Consider the following 18,362-nt stretch of genomic DNA (forward strand, 5'->3'; position numbering starts at 1 on the left):
ATGGTTAAGAAGTGTTCAAACCATGATTACGCGAAAGAAACCATCGTGTTTTATTCAGTTTTAAAGACCAAAGGTAATCGAAAAACCAATGTTTACGTAAAAGTACCAAGGCTTAAGCAATGACAGTTTAGAAAGGGCCAAGGCTTAGTGAGTGTCTTCAACTCTTCAGTCTTCATAGAAAAGATTGGAATTTGGCGGGATGGTTAAATGTTACGTCAGTAGAGTATGTTTGGAACATTTTTATAACAGGTAATATATGCATAATTTAATATTTAAGACTCTTCAAAACATTTCTGTGTTCCCAAACTGTACTTTAGCCCTTAGCACATTCAAAATACACAGTTTTTCAATAAATATCATTTATTCAAGGTTAATTATAGGACAATTAATTACATTTAAGTCGCGGAAATTAATTAAAATATACATTTTCCATGTTTTATGTCGGTAGGATTTTACTTTACCTACCTAACCCAACCAACACTTGATTCTGACTAATTAGGCCACGGGGAGTTCGGAAAAAATAGTGAAAAAATTCTTAACCCGCCGCAAGTTGGTTAAAAAAATTTTTGAAAATTTGAAAATTGCATGTACTTACCGCCATTAAGACCGCTACGCGCCTAAACGCATTCTGCCCTCGATCTTGAAAAACTACCCGGGGGGGTAAATATAATAATAAGGACTCGCGACGGAATTCAAGGAGCACATACTGCGGAAATATAGCTATGAAATTTTAAACACCCACTGAAACATTTAGAATTCTCATACCAGGATAGAAAAATATTTGAAGCGAGCTCCAATTTTAAAAATAAACAACGATATTTTGCTAAATTGCGTAGATTATTTCGGAAGTAAATAAAGATAAACAATAATATTTTGGAAAAGGCATAATATTATTTGGGAAGTAAATGAAGATAAACCACAATATTTTGGAAAAGGCGTAACATTATTTGGGAAATAAATGAAGATAAACAATAATATTTTGGAAAAGGCGTAACTTTATTTGGGAAGTAAATGAAGATAAACCACAATATTTTGGAAAAGGCGTAACATTATTTGGGAAGTAAATGAAGATAAACCACAATATTTTGGAAAAGGCGTAACATTATTTGGGAAGTAAATGAAGATAAACCACAATATTTTGGGAAAGGCGTAACATTATTTGGGAAGTAAATGAAGATAAACCACAATATTTTGGAAAAGGCGTAACATTATTTGGGAAATAAATGAAGATAAACAATAATATTTTGGAAAAGGCGTAACTTTATTTGGGAAGTAAATGAAGATAAACCACAATATTTTGGAAAAGGTGTAACATTATTTGGGAAGTAAATGAAGATAAACCACAATATTTTGGGAAAGGCGTAACATTATTTGGGAAGTAAATGAAGATAAACCACAATATTTTGGAAAAGGCGTAACATTATTTGGGATGATAAACAACATATTTTGGAAAGGCGGTCACTTATTTGGAAAATTATATACAATTTGCTTAAAATGTGGCACTTAGCGTTACCCGAGAAACACCACATGGAGGTGGCCACACGTCGTTTCTCATGGGGAGTTTTGTTTAGGCAGGTCCCCTTGCCTACTGCCGTATATATTTACTGAAATTCCACCAAATCTCGTAAAAATAGGTAAATAATAAATTAATTAAGATGACTCAATTCGAGAACCAAAATATCTAGTAGCCCCATCCAAATATTTTATAAGTCCTGAATGAATATCATATGAATAAAATCTACCCTGATTTTCCGGTTTTTTCATGTAAATGAAAAGATCTGCAACCTTACGTTCGTCCTGCCTTGAACAATCTTTCCAACGAATGATTCGCCAAAAATTGTATTCCGATATTCCATTCAATATGCAAAATGCTACAACTTGCATTCTTTTTACATATGTGCATTCGTCAAAAAATGCACACACAATATGTTCAGGAACGCTGCTAAAATCAGATACATCCTTTCCATTTAGCAACCTTCGCATCGCTGCAACGCGATTACTTTTGAAAGCCATAATTATCAACTTTAACTCGATAATTTTTATTTTTACAAACCGTTAATCCTTTTCGATAAATGGTTTGAAAAAAAAAAAAAAGATCTAGATCTACCTTTTATTGTGGGCAGAAGCAGGTTCGGTTAGGTTTTTGGTTTGGATAGCTTAGGATTTCACTTGACGTGGAGAAAATGAATTTTTGTTCTAGAATTAAAACATCCAAACCCACCGCCGGCACAATGGTTGTCATGGTAACGTGGCAACCTTCTTCTTTGCCATGGCAACCGTTCGCGCATGCGCGAACCGTTTTTTAGTAACAGGTGACTTTTTAAGACAATTCTTTATCCATACGCGCTTGAAAGTCAAAAAGATTGAGCTCAAGCTTGAAAATTTCAAGTTTACGCTTAAGCTCCAGGTCGGTACCATTTCCATACTCGCTTTTTAAGTAGCTTGCGATTGAAAAGTAGCCCGCTTGCGCTTGAAAATAGCGTCAAGCTTGTATCTGTCGTGAGTAGATATTTGCTTGAGCTTAGGCAGTTCAAGCTTGACGTCATAGACGTTTCGGCCAATGAGAATCAAATTCCATATGGCCAAGGCCCAAGTTTTTATAAGTTCGGACTCGGATTGAGAAATGAAGATGCCTACACAACGCGAATTGAAAGAATTAATTAAAAAGCAAGCAGGGAAATAAAGAAACGGTGGTGATGAAAGAAATATTTATTTATCTTGTTTTAAATAAGCCAGCAATTTGGGATATACGAAGAAAATAGATACCGTGGAATATCACTGCAAATTTATTGCAACTGAAATGAAATTATCAAGTAGGTTCAATGTAGGTTTTATCTCGGTATTTTGCTATTCAAATAGCCTTTGAAAGTTTGAGGACACGTGTAAATCTATGTGTTTATTTTTGTTTGGCTTGAACTTTGAAATTCATTGATAATACAACTGAATTAGCAACAAATTCCGTTTAATAAGCAAACGTCGTTTCCGCTGATTGATATTCACCATTTTGATTTCAGAATTTTTTGAACTGCAACGCGAGCTAAGCACCTATTTTTATATTCTTTGGAAACAGGTAACGCTTGTGCTCATACTTATGCTACGCCGCAAGATGGCAATAGTTATTGGAACGCTTGAGACGCACGGATTTTGAAACGCTCAAGCTCAATCTTTTTGACTTTCAAGCGCGTATGGAAACCCCTTTTACTCATCAGACGCGTTTGAGCGAGCTAAGCGAGAGGTTTAATAAAACTCAATTTTGTGGCATTATTTTGTTGGGAAGAGATATTTTTGTTGGGAAGAGATATTTTTGGTGGGAAGAGACACTTCTGGTGGGAAGAAACACATTTTTGGTGGGAAGCATTTGGTTTTGTGGCTGGCCTATTTTCAAAAATGGAAAATCCAACTTTTGAAAACCCTAATTTTGAAACTGCGGAACAGTTTTTCCACAGTATTTCGTTAAAAAATTGGGGTGGATTTTTTCCATGTATGAACGAAGAGTTAAGGGCCAAATCTGAAAGGGACGCTAAAACTCTGGTGATTTCATTGGACTTGGTTCCAAGCGTTACTTCTTTCAATGAAAGAAAGATCGCTTGTACTTGCGGAAATAAATCCGACGATGGAATTATCGATGGATTTCTTGTGGGGGTGTTTAACAACCAAAGTCGGTTTGGATACGTAATCCGATGTTCCACTGGGCAATCTCGAGCCAACAAGCGAAAGGCTTTAAGGGCATTGAAGAAAAAGGTTCCCGATCATTTGGTTTCCGAGTGTGTGAAGGCTTTCGTCCCCTCCAAAAACACATGGTTCTATAATCAAAATTTGTCGGTTACCGACAATCTTTTCCTCGTTTTCCTTTGGGTTTGTAAAATGAGCGTCACTGACGCTACAACCCATAGTGAATGTTCCTCACGAACAGTTGTGGATTATTTTTCCATGTGTCGTGAGGTAACGGAGATTGTCATTTCTAATAGGGCCGACAAAGTTCAGATTGGAGGACCAGGACTGTTTGTGGAGGTGGACGAAACCTACCTTCATACTCGCAAATACAACCGAGGGGCGGAGTTAGCCGGGGAAACCATTTGTATCTTTGGAATTTATTGCCGGGATACAAAAGATGGTCTATTTTTGAAAGTGAAAAATAAGTCCCGTGCTGTTCTGTGGAGGCAAATGGCAAAATATATAGCCCCTGGGTCCATCATCGTGTCTGACGGAGCCCCTATGTACATGAATTGTACGTTAATGGGCTTTCGGGAGCACCTTACCGTGCTTCATAAGTACGAGTTTGTCAACTCGGAAGATTCTCGCGCCCATACCAACAACATCGAGAACCGAAATAGACACGTGAAGGATGCCATTAAGTCCCACAGAACAGACAGGTCATTAAGTAGCTATATGGCTTCTTATTGGTACCGATGCCTATTTTTCAAGGACCAGGATGGAAACTGGCTTCCTCCTGGAACCAATTTTGCTCGGTTCTTGGAAGACGTAAAGTCTTGCTACCCTGGACCGGGCAAAAAAGGCCTTGAATTAATTGAAATCGGGGTCTCGGAGGAAGAGCTGGCTACTCTCGATCCCGAGACAGAACCAGCATTTTTAATTGCTGGCCAAAACGAAGAAAACACTGCCGAATTCACTGACGAATAAGGCAACGTTTTCTTAGTTTTTGGCAGTAGGCAAGGGGCCTGCCTTATCAAAACTCCCCGGTTGGATTATAGCGGCAGTAGGCAAGGGGCCTGCCTTATCAAAACTCCCGGTTGGATTATAGCGGCAGTAGGCAAGGGGCCTGCCTTATCAAAACTCCCGGTTGGATTATAGCGGCAGTAGGCAAGGGGCCTGCCTTATCAAAACTCCCGGTTGGATTATAGCGGCAGTAGGCAAGGGGCCTGCCTTATCAAAACTCCCGGTTGGATTATAGCGGCAGTAGGCAAGGGGCCTGTCTTATCAAAACTCCCGGTTGGATTGTAGCGGCAGTAGGCAAGGGGGCCTGCCTTATCAAAACTCCTCATGAGAAACGACGTGTGGCCACCTCCAAGTGGTGTTTCTCGGGTAACGCTAAGTGCCACACTTTACTGCATAGCCATCGGTATAAACAGTTTTGCAGTTAATAGTGTATAATTTTTAATATACACTTCCTTCCAACATATTGAAGCCTTTTTAAAATATTGTTGTTCACCATCATTTGCTTCCCAATAATTGGCCGCCTTTTCAAAAATATTGCTAATTATCTTCATTTACTTAACAAACAATATTATGCCTTTTCCAAAATATTGTGCTTTACCTTCATTTACTTAACAAACAATATTATGCCTTTTCCAAAATATTGTGCTTTACCTTCATTTACTTCCTAAATAATGTTACGCCTTTTCCAAAATATTATTGTTTATCTTCATTTACTTCCCAAATAATATTATGCCTTTTCCAAAATACTATTGTTTATCTTCATTTACTTCCCAAATAATGTTACGCCTTTTCCAAAATATTGTGGTTTATCTTCATTTACTTCCCAAATAATGTTACGCCTTTCCCAAAATATTGTGGTTTATCTTCATTTACTTCCCAAATAATGTTACGCCTTTTCCAAAATATTGTGGTTTATCTTCATTTACTTCCCAAATAATGTTACGCCTTTTCCAAAGTATTATTGTTTATCTTCATTTATTTCCCAAATAATGTTACGCCTTTTCCAAAATATTGTGGTTTATCTTCATTTACTTCCCAAATAATATTATGCCTTTTCCAAAATATTATTGTTTATCTTTATTTACTTCCGAAATAATCTACGCAATTTAGCAAAATATCGTTGTTTATTTTTAAAATTGGAGCTCGCTTCAAATATTTTTCTATCCTGGTATGAGAATTCTAAATGTTTCAGTGGGTGTTTAAAATTTCATAGCTATATTTCCGCAGTATGTGCTCCTTGAATTCCGTCGCGAGTCCTTATTATTATATTTACCCCCCCGGGTAGTTTTTCAAGATCGAGGGCAGAATGCGTTTAGGCGCGTAGCGGTCTTAATGGCGGTAAGTACATGCAATTTTCAAATTTTCAAAAATTTTTTTAACCAACTTGCGGCGGGTTAAGAATTTTTTCACTATTTTTTCCGAACTCCCCGTGGCCTAATTAGTCAGAATCAAGTGTTGGTTGGGTTAGGTAGGTAAAGTAAAATCCTACCTTTTATGTCTATATATTACCCTTAATATTATAGATTAGGTTAAGTTAGGTTGGGTTTGATTAAGCTAGGTTACTTTGCAGGCTCGTAACTCTGGTTCTACTAGAGATACGGGGATGTCCTTTGAGTATGTTATAGTCCTATTTGTCCCCTTTCCAAGGATACTTAAAACTCAAGGTTACACCAATCAGGGGCCGAGATATTAAGGAAAATATGCGTCAACGTATGGTATCGTCTCACTTATATTTGCTATGTTACTTATGATTTTTGTGTCTGAACTTTGTAGGCTCATAACTCTCGTTCTATTAGAGATACAGGGATCTCCTTTGGATATGTTATAGTCCTCTTTGCTCCCCATACAAGGATACTTTAAACTTGAGGCTACCTTGATATCGTCGTCAACTCATTTTTTGTCTGACTTATTCTTATAAGGTTACTTTTGATTTTTGGCAATAAACTTTGCAGCCTCGTAACTCTGTTTCTACTAGAGATACGGGGATGTCCTTTGAGTATGTTATAGCCCAATTTGCCCCCCATCCAACCATACTATAAACTTAGGGCTACGACAAACAGGGGCCGAGTAATTAAGTAAAACGTAAACAAACTTAACTCCCTCCGTAGGAAAAGCCAAGAACGACAAGGACGCCTTAGCGGCCGACAAAGAAAAGTCTCAGACCAATAAGGAGAAACTTAAACCGTCCGCCGTTACACCGAGGTAAATATATTGAACTTATTTCGACGACTAAAGCAAGTAGTCCACTTAGCCTTGCAAAACCGTATCGTTACCGTTTTAAGTTCGTAAATCATCCGAAAGAGGGCGCCCATTACGTAAGTCCGAAAGCATCGTTTAAGAAACGTTATCAGATGGCGGTCTGTTCGTATTTGGATACGTGACGTTACGTTAACGATACGGTTTCGCAAGGCTTAGTGGACTACTTGCTTTAGACTTACTTACCTTCTTGGGTGTTTAGACCAGCGCCCAAGGAGGAACACCAAGATGGACGCAAAGACGAAACCGTACTCCCTTCGTGCCTCGTACTGCTAACAAACCAAAGCCAACCCTTCCGTCTTTCATCAAGAAGCCAGTTGACCCTGGTAACATTACCACCCCTAGGGCGCCACTTTCTCGGCTACCAGCGCCACCATTAGAGCCACCACGTCTCGTCCTTCAAGGTATAACCCGCAACCCTCCCTGCCTTAGGCTAGAAAGCTGCGTGTCCTTGTTAATCCTATGGAGCGAGTGTGTATTAACATTTTGCTTAATATCTCGGCCCCTGTTTGTCGTAGGACTAAGTTCTTAGTATGGTTGGATGGGGGACAAATTGGACTATAACATACTAAAAGGACATCCCGGTATCTCTAATAGAACCAGAGTTAATAGGCGTTTTGTAAAATAAGTCCGTGTTAATCCTATGGAGCGAATGTTTAAAACCATTTTGCTTAATTACTCGGCCCCTGTTTGTCCTATTCCTAAGTTTTAAGTATCGTTGGAAAGGGGACAAATAGGACTATGACCTACTCAAAGGACATCCCCGTATCTATAATAGAACCAGAGTTACTTGCCTCGAAAGTTGGGTGTGACGCAAATCCTGTGGAGGGGACGAACATTTTCCTTAATATCTCGGCCCCTGTTTGTCGTAGGACTAAGTTCTTAGTATGGTTAGATGGGGGACAAATTGCACTATAGCTTACTCAAAGGACATCCCCGTATCTCTACTAGAACCAGAGTTACGAGCTTCCAAAGTTGGGTGTAATGTTAATCCTATGGAGCGGGATTTGTTTACGTTTTGCTTAATTACTCGGCCCCTGTTTGTCGTAGCCGTATCTTCTTAGTATGGTTGGAAAGGGGACAAATAGGACTATGACATACTCAAAGGACATCCCCGTATCTCTAGTAGAACCAGAGTTAATTGGTGTTGTGTAAAATAAGTCCGTCTTAATTCAATTGAGCGAATGTTTAAAAACATTTTGCATAGTTCCTCGGCCCCTGATTGTTGTAATTATTTAAAATAGTTAAATTTAATTTGTACTCCAATTAATTGCCTTTTTTTCTTTTTATTTTTTTAGAAATTTGACCTTATTTGCTTTTCCAAGTAACGAAGTTCTTGGGCCTGGAGAGTAAGTTTTAATTTAAAACCTAATTTAAAGTTATTAAGATATGTTTTTAATTTGCTTTTGTCTTTTTAAAGAATGCTCGAAAGTCCAATGGAACCTTTTTACGAAAATGCAACAGTTTGGCAAGTGTTTTTAATTTATTTACATTATTTTAAAGTTTTCGGGCCAAGGCTTAATGATTTAGACCCAAAAACACCTTTGCGGTCCTTTGCGGTCTTTTGCGGTCCTTTGCGGTCTTTTGCGGTCCTTTGCGGTCTTTTGCGATCTTTTGCGGACCTTTGCGGTCTTTTGTGGTGTTTTGCGGTCCTTTGCGGTCTTTTGCGGTCTTTTGCGGTCCTTTGCGGTCTTTTGCGGTCTTTTGCGGTCTTTTGCGGACCTTTGCGGTCTTTTGCGGTCTTTTGCGGTCCTTTGCGGTCCTTTGCGGTCTTTTGCGGTCTTTTGCGGTGTTTTGCGGTCCTTTGCGGTCTTTTGCGGTGTTTTGCGGTCCTTTGCGGTCCTTTGCGGTCTTTTGCGGTCTTTTGCGGACCTTTGCGGTCTTTTGCGGTCCTTTGCGGTGTTTTGCGGTCCTTTGCGGTGTTTTGCGGTCCTTTGCGGTCTTTTGCGGTGTTTTGCGGTGTTTTGCGGTGTTTTGCGGTCTTTTGCGGACCTTTGCGGTGTTTTGCGGTCCTTTGCGGTATTTTGCGGTCCTTTGCGGACCTTTGCGGTCTTTTGCGGTCCTTTGCGGTCTTTTGCGGGCCTTTGCGGTCTTTTGCGGTCTTTTGCGGACTTTTGCGGTTTTTTGCGGTCCTTTGCGGTCTTTTGCGGACCTTTGCGGACTTTTGCAAAATATTCGCAGACATACTCCTCTCCATAGGATTAACATTACACTATACTTTGGAGGTTCGTAACTCTGATTGTACTAGAGATACGGGGATGTCCTTTGAGTATGTAATAGTCCTATTTGTCCCCCATCCAACCATACTAAAAACGTAGGGCTACGTCAAACAGGGGCCGAGTAATTAAGCGAAATGTTCAAAAACATGCTGTAGGGAAAGCGTTACACCCAACTTTAGAGGCCTATAACTCTGGTTCAACTAAAGATACGGAGATGTCTTTAGGATATGTTATAGTCCTATTTGTCCCCCATCTAAGCATACTAAAAACTTAGGGCCAGGACAAATGGGGGCCGAGATATTAAGCAAAATGTTCTTCTCCTCCACAGGATTTGCGTCACACCCAACTTTGGAGGCTTGTAACTCTGGTTCTATTGGAGATACCGGGATGTCCTTTGAGTATGTTATAGTTCTATTTGTCCCCTTTCCAACGATACTTAAAACTTAAGGTTACACCAAGCAGGGGCCGAGATATTAAGCAAAATGTTCGCCAACTTTGGTATCGTCTCACTTATAGTTATTATGTTACTTATGATTTTAACACTGAACTTTGTAGGCTCATAACTCTGTGTCTACTAGAGATACGGGGATGTCCTTAGGATATGTTATAGTCCAATTTGTCCCCCATCCTACTATACTAAAACCTTGGGGTTGCGTCAAACAGGGGCCGAGATATTAAGCTAAATGTTCGTCTCCTCCACAGGATTTGCGTCACACCCAACTTTGGAGGCTCGTAACTCTGGTTCTAGTAGAGATACGGGGATGTCCTTTGAGTATGTAATAGTTCTATTTGTCCCCTTTCCAACGATACTAAAAACATAGCTATACGACAAACAGGGGCCAAGTACTTAAGGAAAATGTTAATAAACGTTCGCTCCATTGAATTAAGACGTGCTTATTTTACGAAACACCCATTAACTCTGGTTCCACTAGAGATAGGGGGATGTCCTTTGAGTATGTCATAGTCCTATTTGTCCCCCATCTAACCATACTAAAAACTTTGGGCTACGACAAACAGGGGCCGAGTAATTAAGCAAAACGTAAACAAACACACCTCCATCCATAGGATTAACATTACACTATTCTTTGGAGGCAAATAACTCTGTTTATATTAGAGATACGGGGATGTCCTTTGAGGATGTTATAGTCCTATTACCCCCCCGGCCTCCTTCGTTAACATTTGCTCCATAGGATACTCCATATAGGGGGAAAAACGTGGAAAATTCAGGGGGAAGTACATGGGGGAACGAAATAGATCTGGTTGAACGCAAAATGAATGCCGCCTTCCATCCTGGTCGGGAAGTGACCTTTTTTATTTCATTCTTCTTTCTATTGGTATAGCGAGGTCGAGGTCGAGGCGCCGAATGACGCTGTGGCCGACGTCGTGTCTTTGAACGTCGACCCTGGCCTGTCTTACTGTTGAAGGAATCGGGGAAGATGGAGGGTCTTGATCAAATTGCTGGACAATCTGAAGGCGGAAGGACATCGCACTCTCGTCTTCAGCCTCTCCTCCAAAATCCTCGATATCATTCAAAAGATTCTCCTGACTGGGTAAGCCTGAATCGGTTCAATTCAGTTCAATCTTGGGGGCGGGGGGGGGCGGGTCGGGGAAGAGGACGTTTGACGATTGGCGCTATTGGCAGGAACTGGATGGAAAGATCAGGAACTTGGACGAGCGCCAACGAAGGATACGATTATTGCAGACTGACCACCAATATTGCGTTTTCTTGCTGACAACGCAGGTACGTTCCGCCTCCCTCCATCCCTCCCTCCCTTTTGACTCGCCAATCGTCTCGTCTCGTCCGCGCGTTGTAGGTGGGCGAAGTTGGTCTGAAATTAACCGGCGCCGATCGAGTGGTCATTTACGACCTCTCTCTCTCCTCTCTCTCTCCTCTCTCTCTCCTTTCTCTCCTCTCTCTCTCTCTCCTCTCTCTCTCCTCTCTCTCCCTCTCTCTCCTCTCTCTCCCTCTCTCTCTCTCTCCCTCTCTCTCCTTTCTCTCCTTCTCTCTCCTTCTCTCTCTCTCTTTCTCTCTCCTCTCTGTCTCTTTCTCTCTCTCCCCTCTCTCTCCTCTCTCTCTCTCTTTCTCTCTCCCTCCCTCTCTCTCCTCCCCCCCCTCTCTCTCTCTCTCTCTCACTCGTAATAGAAGCTCCGACTCCGAGGCGACGACCCCTTCCTTCTCGACTCGGCCCTCGTTAACTTTGGTGGTGCCGGACATCTCCCTTCCTCCCATCGTCATCCGCTGTCAAAACGGGGTCCGCGGTCCGATGGAGGACACCGCGACGTCCGCAAACTGAAACTGAAACTAGGAGCCCGTTACGAGAGTTCCCCACTGGGTGGAAGGACCTAATAGATACCAGGGATCCCCGCTAGACTTGCCAGGAAGCTGAACACGTTAGACCCGTCGTCTGCTCGAGAGCCGGGATTGGCTGATCCCCGGAGGCCCCAGGGGATATATTTGAAAGTAGCCCGGGAATGGGGGCAGTTGGGGTGGAGTAACGGCATCAGAATCAGACAACAGTATTTGATAGACTCTGTTCACTTGTTTACTAACGGATTGTGTATTTAATTAAGCGGATTTATGTTCTAATTAATACATTTGATTAACTTGATGACGTAGTCGTGTCTGGTTTCGGTTTATTGGTGGAAAGCGCGCGCGGTTACAGGCTGATCGAAGATCCCAAGAAAAATGATCGAAGTCTGACTGAAGGCCACCCAATATAAACTGGAGCGCGTCTCCGCCCAACTCGAGGAAGGAAGCCTCCTCCACCTCCATCGGGTAAGGACTGGACTCCCCTTTCTCCCTCTTGGCCTCGCCTCTCTAATCTCTTACTTGGCCCAGTAATTAAGCAAAATGTTCGTCTCCTCCACGGGATTTGCGTCACACCCAACTTTTGAGGCCTATAACTCTGGTTCTACTAGAGATACGGGGCTGTCCTTTGAGTATGTTATAGTCCTATTTGTCCCCTTTCTAACGATACTTAAAACTTAGGCCTACGACAAACAGGGGCCGAGATATTAAGCAAAACGTAAACAAACCCCCTCCATAGGATTAACATTACACCCAACTTTGGAGGCCCATAGCTCTGGTTATATTAGAGATACGGGGATGTCCTTTGAGTATGTTATAGTCCTAATTGTCCCCCATCCAACCATACTAAAAACATAGGACTACGACAAACAGGGGCCGAGTAATTAAGCAAAATGTTCTTAAACATTCTCTCCATTGAATTAACACGGACTTATTTTACAAAACACCCATTAACTCTGGTTCTATTATAGATACCCGGATGTCCTTTGAGTATGTCATAGTCCTATTTGTCCCCTTTCCAACGATACTAAAAACTTAAGGTTCCACCAATGAGGGGCCGAGGAATTAGGGAAAATGTTCATAAACATTCGCTCCATAGGATTAAGACGGACTTATTTTACATAACACCTATTAACTCTGTTTATATTATAGATACGGGGATGTCCTTTGAGTATGTTATAGTCCTATTTGTCCCCTTTCCAAGGATACTTAAAACATAGGGCTACGACAAACAGGGGCCGAGATATTAAGCAAAACGTAAACAAACCCCCCTCCATAGGAATAACATTACACCCAACTTTGGAGGCTTATAACTCCGGTTCTGTTATAGATACCCGGATGTCCTTTGAGTATGTCGTAGTTCTATTTGTCCCCTTTCCAAGGATACTTAAAACTTAGGGCTACGACAAACAGGGGCCGAGTAATTAAGGAAAATGTTCATAACCACCATACCCTCCATAACTAACCTTTGGAGGCTCGTAACTCTGCTTCTAACCTTTACGTGTTACTGTTATGACGTTTAGCTTAGGATAGGGGTGTTTTAGAGACATTTTGACCCTTAGAAGGGCAGATACGGAAGGTTTTTCCCGTTTTATGGCTCTATCTATCTCACTCGTTTAACCAACCCACTGCGTCATTCGTTTAGCTTACCCACCCCTCGACACAAAACTTACAAGCGCTATATCTTTTAAACCGTAATAGATAGAGCTAATTCGAAAGCAGATCTAGATAGAGCACTTAATGGAGATTATTAGCTGTAATTTTCATTAAATTTGAATGATAATTAACTTAATTAGAAGCAAAATAAATATGGTCAATTGCTGGGTGTTCTCGGATCTCAAATTCAACAAGTATAGATGGCGAGGGGACCGTCACTACGCATCAGAGCGTACGAGATTTGAAATCACTAGCGATTTTGATGATTTCAATACGATTAATGTGATTTGGATGTGATTTGAATGATTTGTACGATCATAAGTTTATAAGTGATGTTCCATAAGTAATGCCAGAGGCTTAATGAGAGCTAGTTCAATAACGACGTGAGAATTGACTCTACCCGGTTTTGCAGTCCATCCTCCTATTTAGTCTATGGTAAACCTTTAACAGCGCCCCAGTCACCAGGCGTCGCTTTACGAGAATCTATGACTTTACTCCTACGTCACTTCATGACAAGCTCTCATTAACACTTATGGAACACATCTTATTTACCATAAGTTTATAATATATGTTCCATAAGTGTGACAATCAGGTAAAATTATTACTGAGACCCAGTCTTACAGTGCCTTGTGCATCTTGTTTGCATGACGTCACAAATTTTGAAATAAACCTCCTAGCGGGCACTCTCTGAAGCTCGCGGAAATGTATCAATGCGCGGTAGGGTCGTATGTGCATTCAGTTACATCGGAGCCTCGGACTCGTAGTGTTCCCGATTTTGGTTTGTTTATATTTTTAGTCCAAGGCTTAGAGACTTAGAGTGCGTTTTTAAAGATATAATGTAACATTTAATATGGAACATATATTATAAACTTATGTATTTACTTATGGTACGACTCGAATGATTTGAATTCTAAATTTGACTGCTTTGGATGGTGATTTCACTGATTTGATTGATTTCATAGCGATTTTAGTGATTTTCTAGATTTGGGAAGTGATTTATGTGATTTGAATGATTTGAAAACCTAGGTGTATGAGATTTGAAGGAGTGACGGCCCCCTCGCGTCCCAATACACTGATTCGGACAGACAAACCTCGCTTCGGTTGACTCTCAGTGGTACGACTTGTTTCGTCCAAGTTTTCCCGCCGAACTATTTTCGACCTCCGCCTTTTCAAGATTGCTTATCCCTCCGCCTTGAGTCAGTCCCGTTACCATTGTCTACCCCCCCTTCTATTTGTAACCGCGCTACAATGTAGACGTAAACGTCAACTAAACTTAAAAGTGAATATATTGGTCGTCCATATTCCTCCCTGCGCTTGGTGGCGCTATCAGGTTAGCCGCGTCATAAAATAAAGAGGCGATAAATTTCAATCTCTCTTTTTTTTCTTTCAACCCGCAGTAGTGGCAGCGCTGTGAGTTACTAGCGTTAAACCTTCCGTACATTTAAAACAGGGTGCCATTACTCGAAACCCAATTCATTATTTGGGCTTAAAAATTATTTTAATTGATTTTAATCGCGATTTTTTTACTGATTACTGTTAGTTACGAAGTGCAACGTAGGATAGGGTTATTTTAGAGACATTTCGAAGCTTAGAAGGGCAGATACGGAGGCTTTTTCCCGTTTTAGGCCTAAAATTAGGCCTAAATTAATTAACCCGATATGGATTTCGGGTTAATTTTAGATGAGAAATCGATTGGTGATAGGCGAATCGGCCTAAAATGAACAAGGTGGCCGAAAACGTGGCTGTACGCTTCTGAAACCATTTTTTTCCGATTCCTCGCCTTGAAATTAATTAGGAAATATATTTTCCTTGTTAATATACCTTAATTAGACGCCTTAATTAAGGGAAAAACCTATTTTAAAAACTCCAAAATCAAGTCTTTGCAAACGCATGAAAAGTCTACGGACGGGAGACGTGGTTGATACGCGAGATGAGAGAGAATTTTTCGTAATTTCAATTTTCGGTTATTTTTAATTTCCCATCGAAATTAACTTAATAAATTAAATTAAATACACTTAATCTGAATGATTAAAACCTCCTGAATCCGATGGTGCTAGTCGCGTCTCTCTACGACTAACCGTTAATTAACTACGTCATTAAACGTCCCGAAACGCAGCCCGTTTTTTCAGTTTTTCTTCTTTCCAACCTCTTTTTGCCATTTAAATTTAAATTAATTAAACTTTAATTAACCGATTCGGACGTAGAAAACTCTAAGAAATCGAATGAAAGCGGTCCCAATATCGTGCGACTAGTGGTTCATTAGTTATTCCACTAATTGCGGCCATGTCCGTTTTTAGTTTCAACCTAACTGTGTAGCAACTGTAAACGTTATGGTCTACGGCCTCGCAGTACTTCCTGGTATCGAGTTATGTTGATATTCATTAATTTGAGTTAAAACCTTAATTATCTTAATTTTTAACGGAATATTTTTATTGAATATTGTCTCTTGACGCGTTTAGAGTGTTATATTGAAAAATCAGACTGATATCTTTAGAAACGAGGTTTAAAACTGATTATTAGTGTTCCTTGTTTAAATATAATTTATTTTGATGAAACTGATATGGATTATATACTGATTTGAACTGATTTACACATATCCAGCCTTTTTGTGTTTGTGCCGCCATTTTGGAAAATGGCGGGAAACTAAATCTCTTGTTCTACTAGAGATACGGGGATGTCCTTTGAGTATGTTATAGTCCTATTTGTCCCCTTTCCAACCATACCAAAAACATAGGGCTACGACAAACAGGGGCCGAGATATTAAGCAAAACGTAAACATACCCCCCACCATAGGATTAACATTAGACTATACTTTGCAGGCTCGTAACTCTGGTTCTATGATCCTATAGTCCAACGGGGCAAGAAGGGCAGGTCCAGTCTAAGAAGGCCAGTTTCAAAAATACTCACCAAGGAAAGAAATGAAAATGAAAATTCATTCAAATTTGTAATTTTTTAATAAAATTCATGGAAATCTCAGTGAAATTTTTTTAATACGCTTCTGAAACCATTTTTTTCCGATTCCTCGCCTTGAAATTAATCAGGAAATATATTTTCCTTGTTAATGTACCTTAATTAGAAGCCGTAATTAAGGGAAATGCTCAACTGGGGGAAGCGTCACACTTCTAGTTAGACTGTTACTTATAATTTTCACACTAAACTTTGGAGGCTCGTAACTCTGGTTCTACTAGAGATACGGGGATGTCCTTTAAGTATGTCATAGTCCAATTTGTCCCCTTTCCAACGATACTAAGAACATAGGGCTACGACAAACAGGGGCCGAGATATTAAGCAAAACGTAAACAAACCCTCTCCTTAGGATTAACATTACACCCAACTTTGGAGGCTTATAACTCCGGTTCTGTTATAGATACCCGGATGTCCTTTGAGTATGTCGTAGTCCTATTTGTCCCCTTTCCAAGGATACTTAAAACTTAGGGCTACGACAAACAGGGGCCGAGTAATTAGGGAAAATGTTCATAACCACCACACCCTCCGTCACACCCAACTTTCGAGGCTCGTAACTCTGGTTCTACTAGAGATACGGGGATGTCCTTTGAATATGTCATAGTCCAATTTGTCCCCTTTCCAACGATACTAAGAACATAGGGCTACGACAAACAGGGGCCGAGATATTAAGCAAAACGTAAACAAACCCCCCTCCATAGGATTAACATTACACCCAACTTTGGAGGCTTATAACTCCGGTTCTGTTATAGATAGCCGGATGTCCTTTAAGTATGTCATAGTCCTATTTGTCCCCTTTCAAAGGATACTAAAAACTTATGGATACGACAAACAGGGGTCGTGATATTAAGGAAAATGTTCATAACCACCACACCCTCCGTCACACCCAACTTTCGAGGCTCGTAACTCTGTTTCTACTAGAGATACGGGGATGTCGTTTGAGTATGTTATAGCCCAATTTGTCCCCCATCCTACTATACCAAAGGTTTGGGGTTGCGTCATATAGGGGCCGAGAAATTAAGCGAAATATTCAAAAACATGCCATAAAAATAGCGTCACACCCAACTTTAGAGTCTCGTAACTCTGGTTCTAATAGACATAGGGGGATGTCCTCTGAGTATGTTATAGTCCAATTTGTCCCCCATCCAACCATACCAAGAACATAGGGCTACGACAAACAGGGGCCGAGATATTAAGCAAAATGTTCGTCAACGTATGGTATCTTCTCACCTTTATTTGCTATGTTACTTATGATTTTAGCACTGAACTTTGTAGGCTCATAACTCTCGTTCTATTAGAGATACGGGGATCTCCTTTGGATATGTTATAGTACTCTTTGCTCCCCATACAAGGATACTTTAAACTTGAGGCTACCTCAATATCGTCGTCAACTTATTTTTTGTCTCACTTATTGTTAGGAGGTTACTTTTGATTTTTGAAAATAAACTTTGCAGGCTCGTAACTCTTTTTCTACTAGAGATACGGGGATGTCCTTAGGATATGTTATAGCCCAATTTGTCCCCCATCTAACCATACTAAAAACTTTGGGCTACGACAAACAGGGGCCGAGTACTTAAGCAAAACGTAAAGAAACAAACCCCTCCATAGGAAATGCATTAAACTAAATTTTGGAGGCTCGGAACTCTGGTTCTACCAGAGATACGGGGATGTAAATAATGTGACCTTGACACAAATGTTCGGATAATTATAAAGGTCTTTACATATCCCAAGCGAAAAAAAAAAAACTTCGCGGTTTCGAACCTGTGGCCTTCCGTGAGTGAGGCGGATGTGTTAACCACTGCACTACAGATATGTTCTGATGTTTGATCGAAAATACAGGCCAAATATTTAAGCAAAACGTGAACAAACAAACCCCTCCATAGGAAATGCATTAGACCCAATTTTGCAGGCTCGTAACTGTGGGTCTAGTAGAGATACGGGGATGTCCTTTGAGTATGTTATAGCCCAATTTGCCCCCCATCTAACTATACTAAAGACTTTGGGCTGCGACAAACTGGGGCCAAGTAATTAAGCAAAACGTAAACAAACAACCCCTCCATAGGAATTGCATTTTAGACCCAACTTTGCAGCCTCGTAACTCTGTTTCTACTAGAGATACGCGGATGTCCTTTGAGTATGTTATAGCCCAATTTGCCCCCCATCTAACCATACTAAAAACTTTGGGCTACGACAAACAGGGGCCAGGTACTTAAGCAAACCGTAAAGAAACAAACTCCTCCATAGGAAATGCTTTAGATCCAACTTTGCAGGCTCGTAACTCT

General features: G+C 40.6%; 2 protein-coding genes across 3 annotated transcripts; both read left to right on the plus strand.

Moving 5' to 3' along the window:
- LOC149623077 (uncharacterized) lies at positions 1-11,759 on the plus strand. Its single transcript, XM_089853267.1, has 9 exons — positions 1-73; positions 136-249; positions 6,786-6,879; positions 7,141-7,337; positions 8,232-8,282; positions 8,354-8,401; positions 9,481-9,550; positions 10,493-10,702; positions 10,795-11,759. The coding sequence occupies exons 1-5, from the start codon at positions 1-3 to the stop codon at positions 8,237-8,239; spliced, it is 486 nt and encodes a 161-aa protein (XP_089709393.1). The 3' UTR covers positions 8,240-8,282; positions 8,354-8,401; positions 9,481-9,550; positions 10,493-10,702; positions 10,795-11,759.
- LOC149623078 (uncharacterized) lies at positions 2,445-16,104 on the plus strand. Of its 2 annotated transcripts, none has more exons than XM_089852366.1 (2): positions 2,445-2,813; positions 3,071-5,508. In XM_089852366.1, the coding sequence occupies exon 2, from the start codon at positions 3,388-3,390 to the stop codon at positions 4,639-4,641; it is 1,254 nt and encodes a 417-aa protein (XP_089708492.1). In that variant the 5' UTR covers positions 2,445-2,813; positions 3,071-3,387; the 3' UTR covers positions 4,642-5,508. The 2 variants fall into 2 exon arrangements, 1 of the variants encoding a protein (XP_089708492.1); XR_016374685.1 differs by lacking the exon at positions 2,445-2,813 and adding an exon at positions 15,936-16,104 and having other exon boundaries at positions 3,192-6,015.
- The last annotated feature ends 2,258 nt before the right edge of the window (positions 16,105-18,362 follow it).

Source organism: Phalangium opilio, unplaced genomic scaffold (assembly GCF_054372755.1).
Source record: "Phalangium opilio isolate 3A_F unplaced genomic scaffold, DU_Popi_V2 ptg000113l_1, whole genome shotgun sequence".
Taxonomy (NCBI): domain Eukaryota; kingdom Metazoa; phylum Arthropoda; class Arachnida; order Opiliones; family Phalangiidae; genus Phalangium; species Phalangium opilio.

Coding starts and splice junctions, on each gene's coding strand:
- LOC149623077 (XM_089853267.1), top strand. CDS start 1: ATGGTTAAGAAGTGTTCAAACCATGATTACGCGAAAGAAACCATCGTG. Junction 74..135: donor TTCAGTTTTAAAGACCAAAG/GTAATCGAAAAA, acceptor CAGTTTAGAAAG/GGCCAAGGCTTAGTGAGTGT. Junction 250..6,785: donor TTGGAACATTTTTATAACAG/GTAATATATGCA, acceptor CTCCCTCCGTAG/GAAAAGCCAAGAACGACAAG.
- LOC149623078 (XM_089852366.1), top strand. CDS start 3,388: ATGGAAAATCCAACTTTTGAAAACCCTAATTTTGAAACTGCGGAACAG.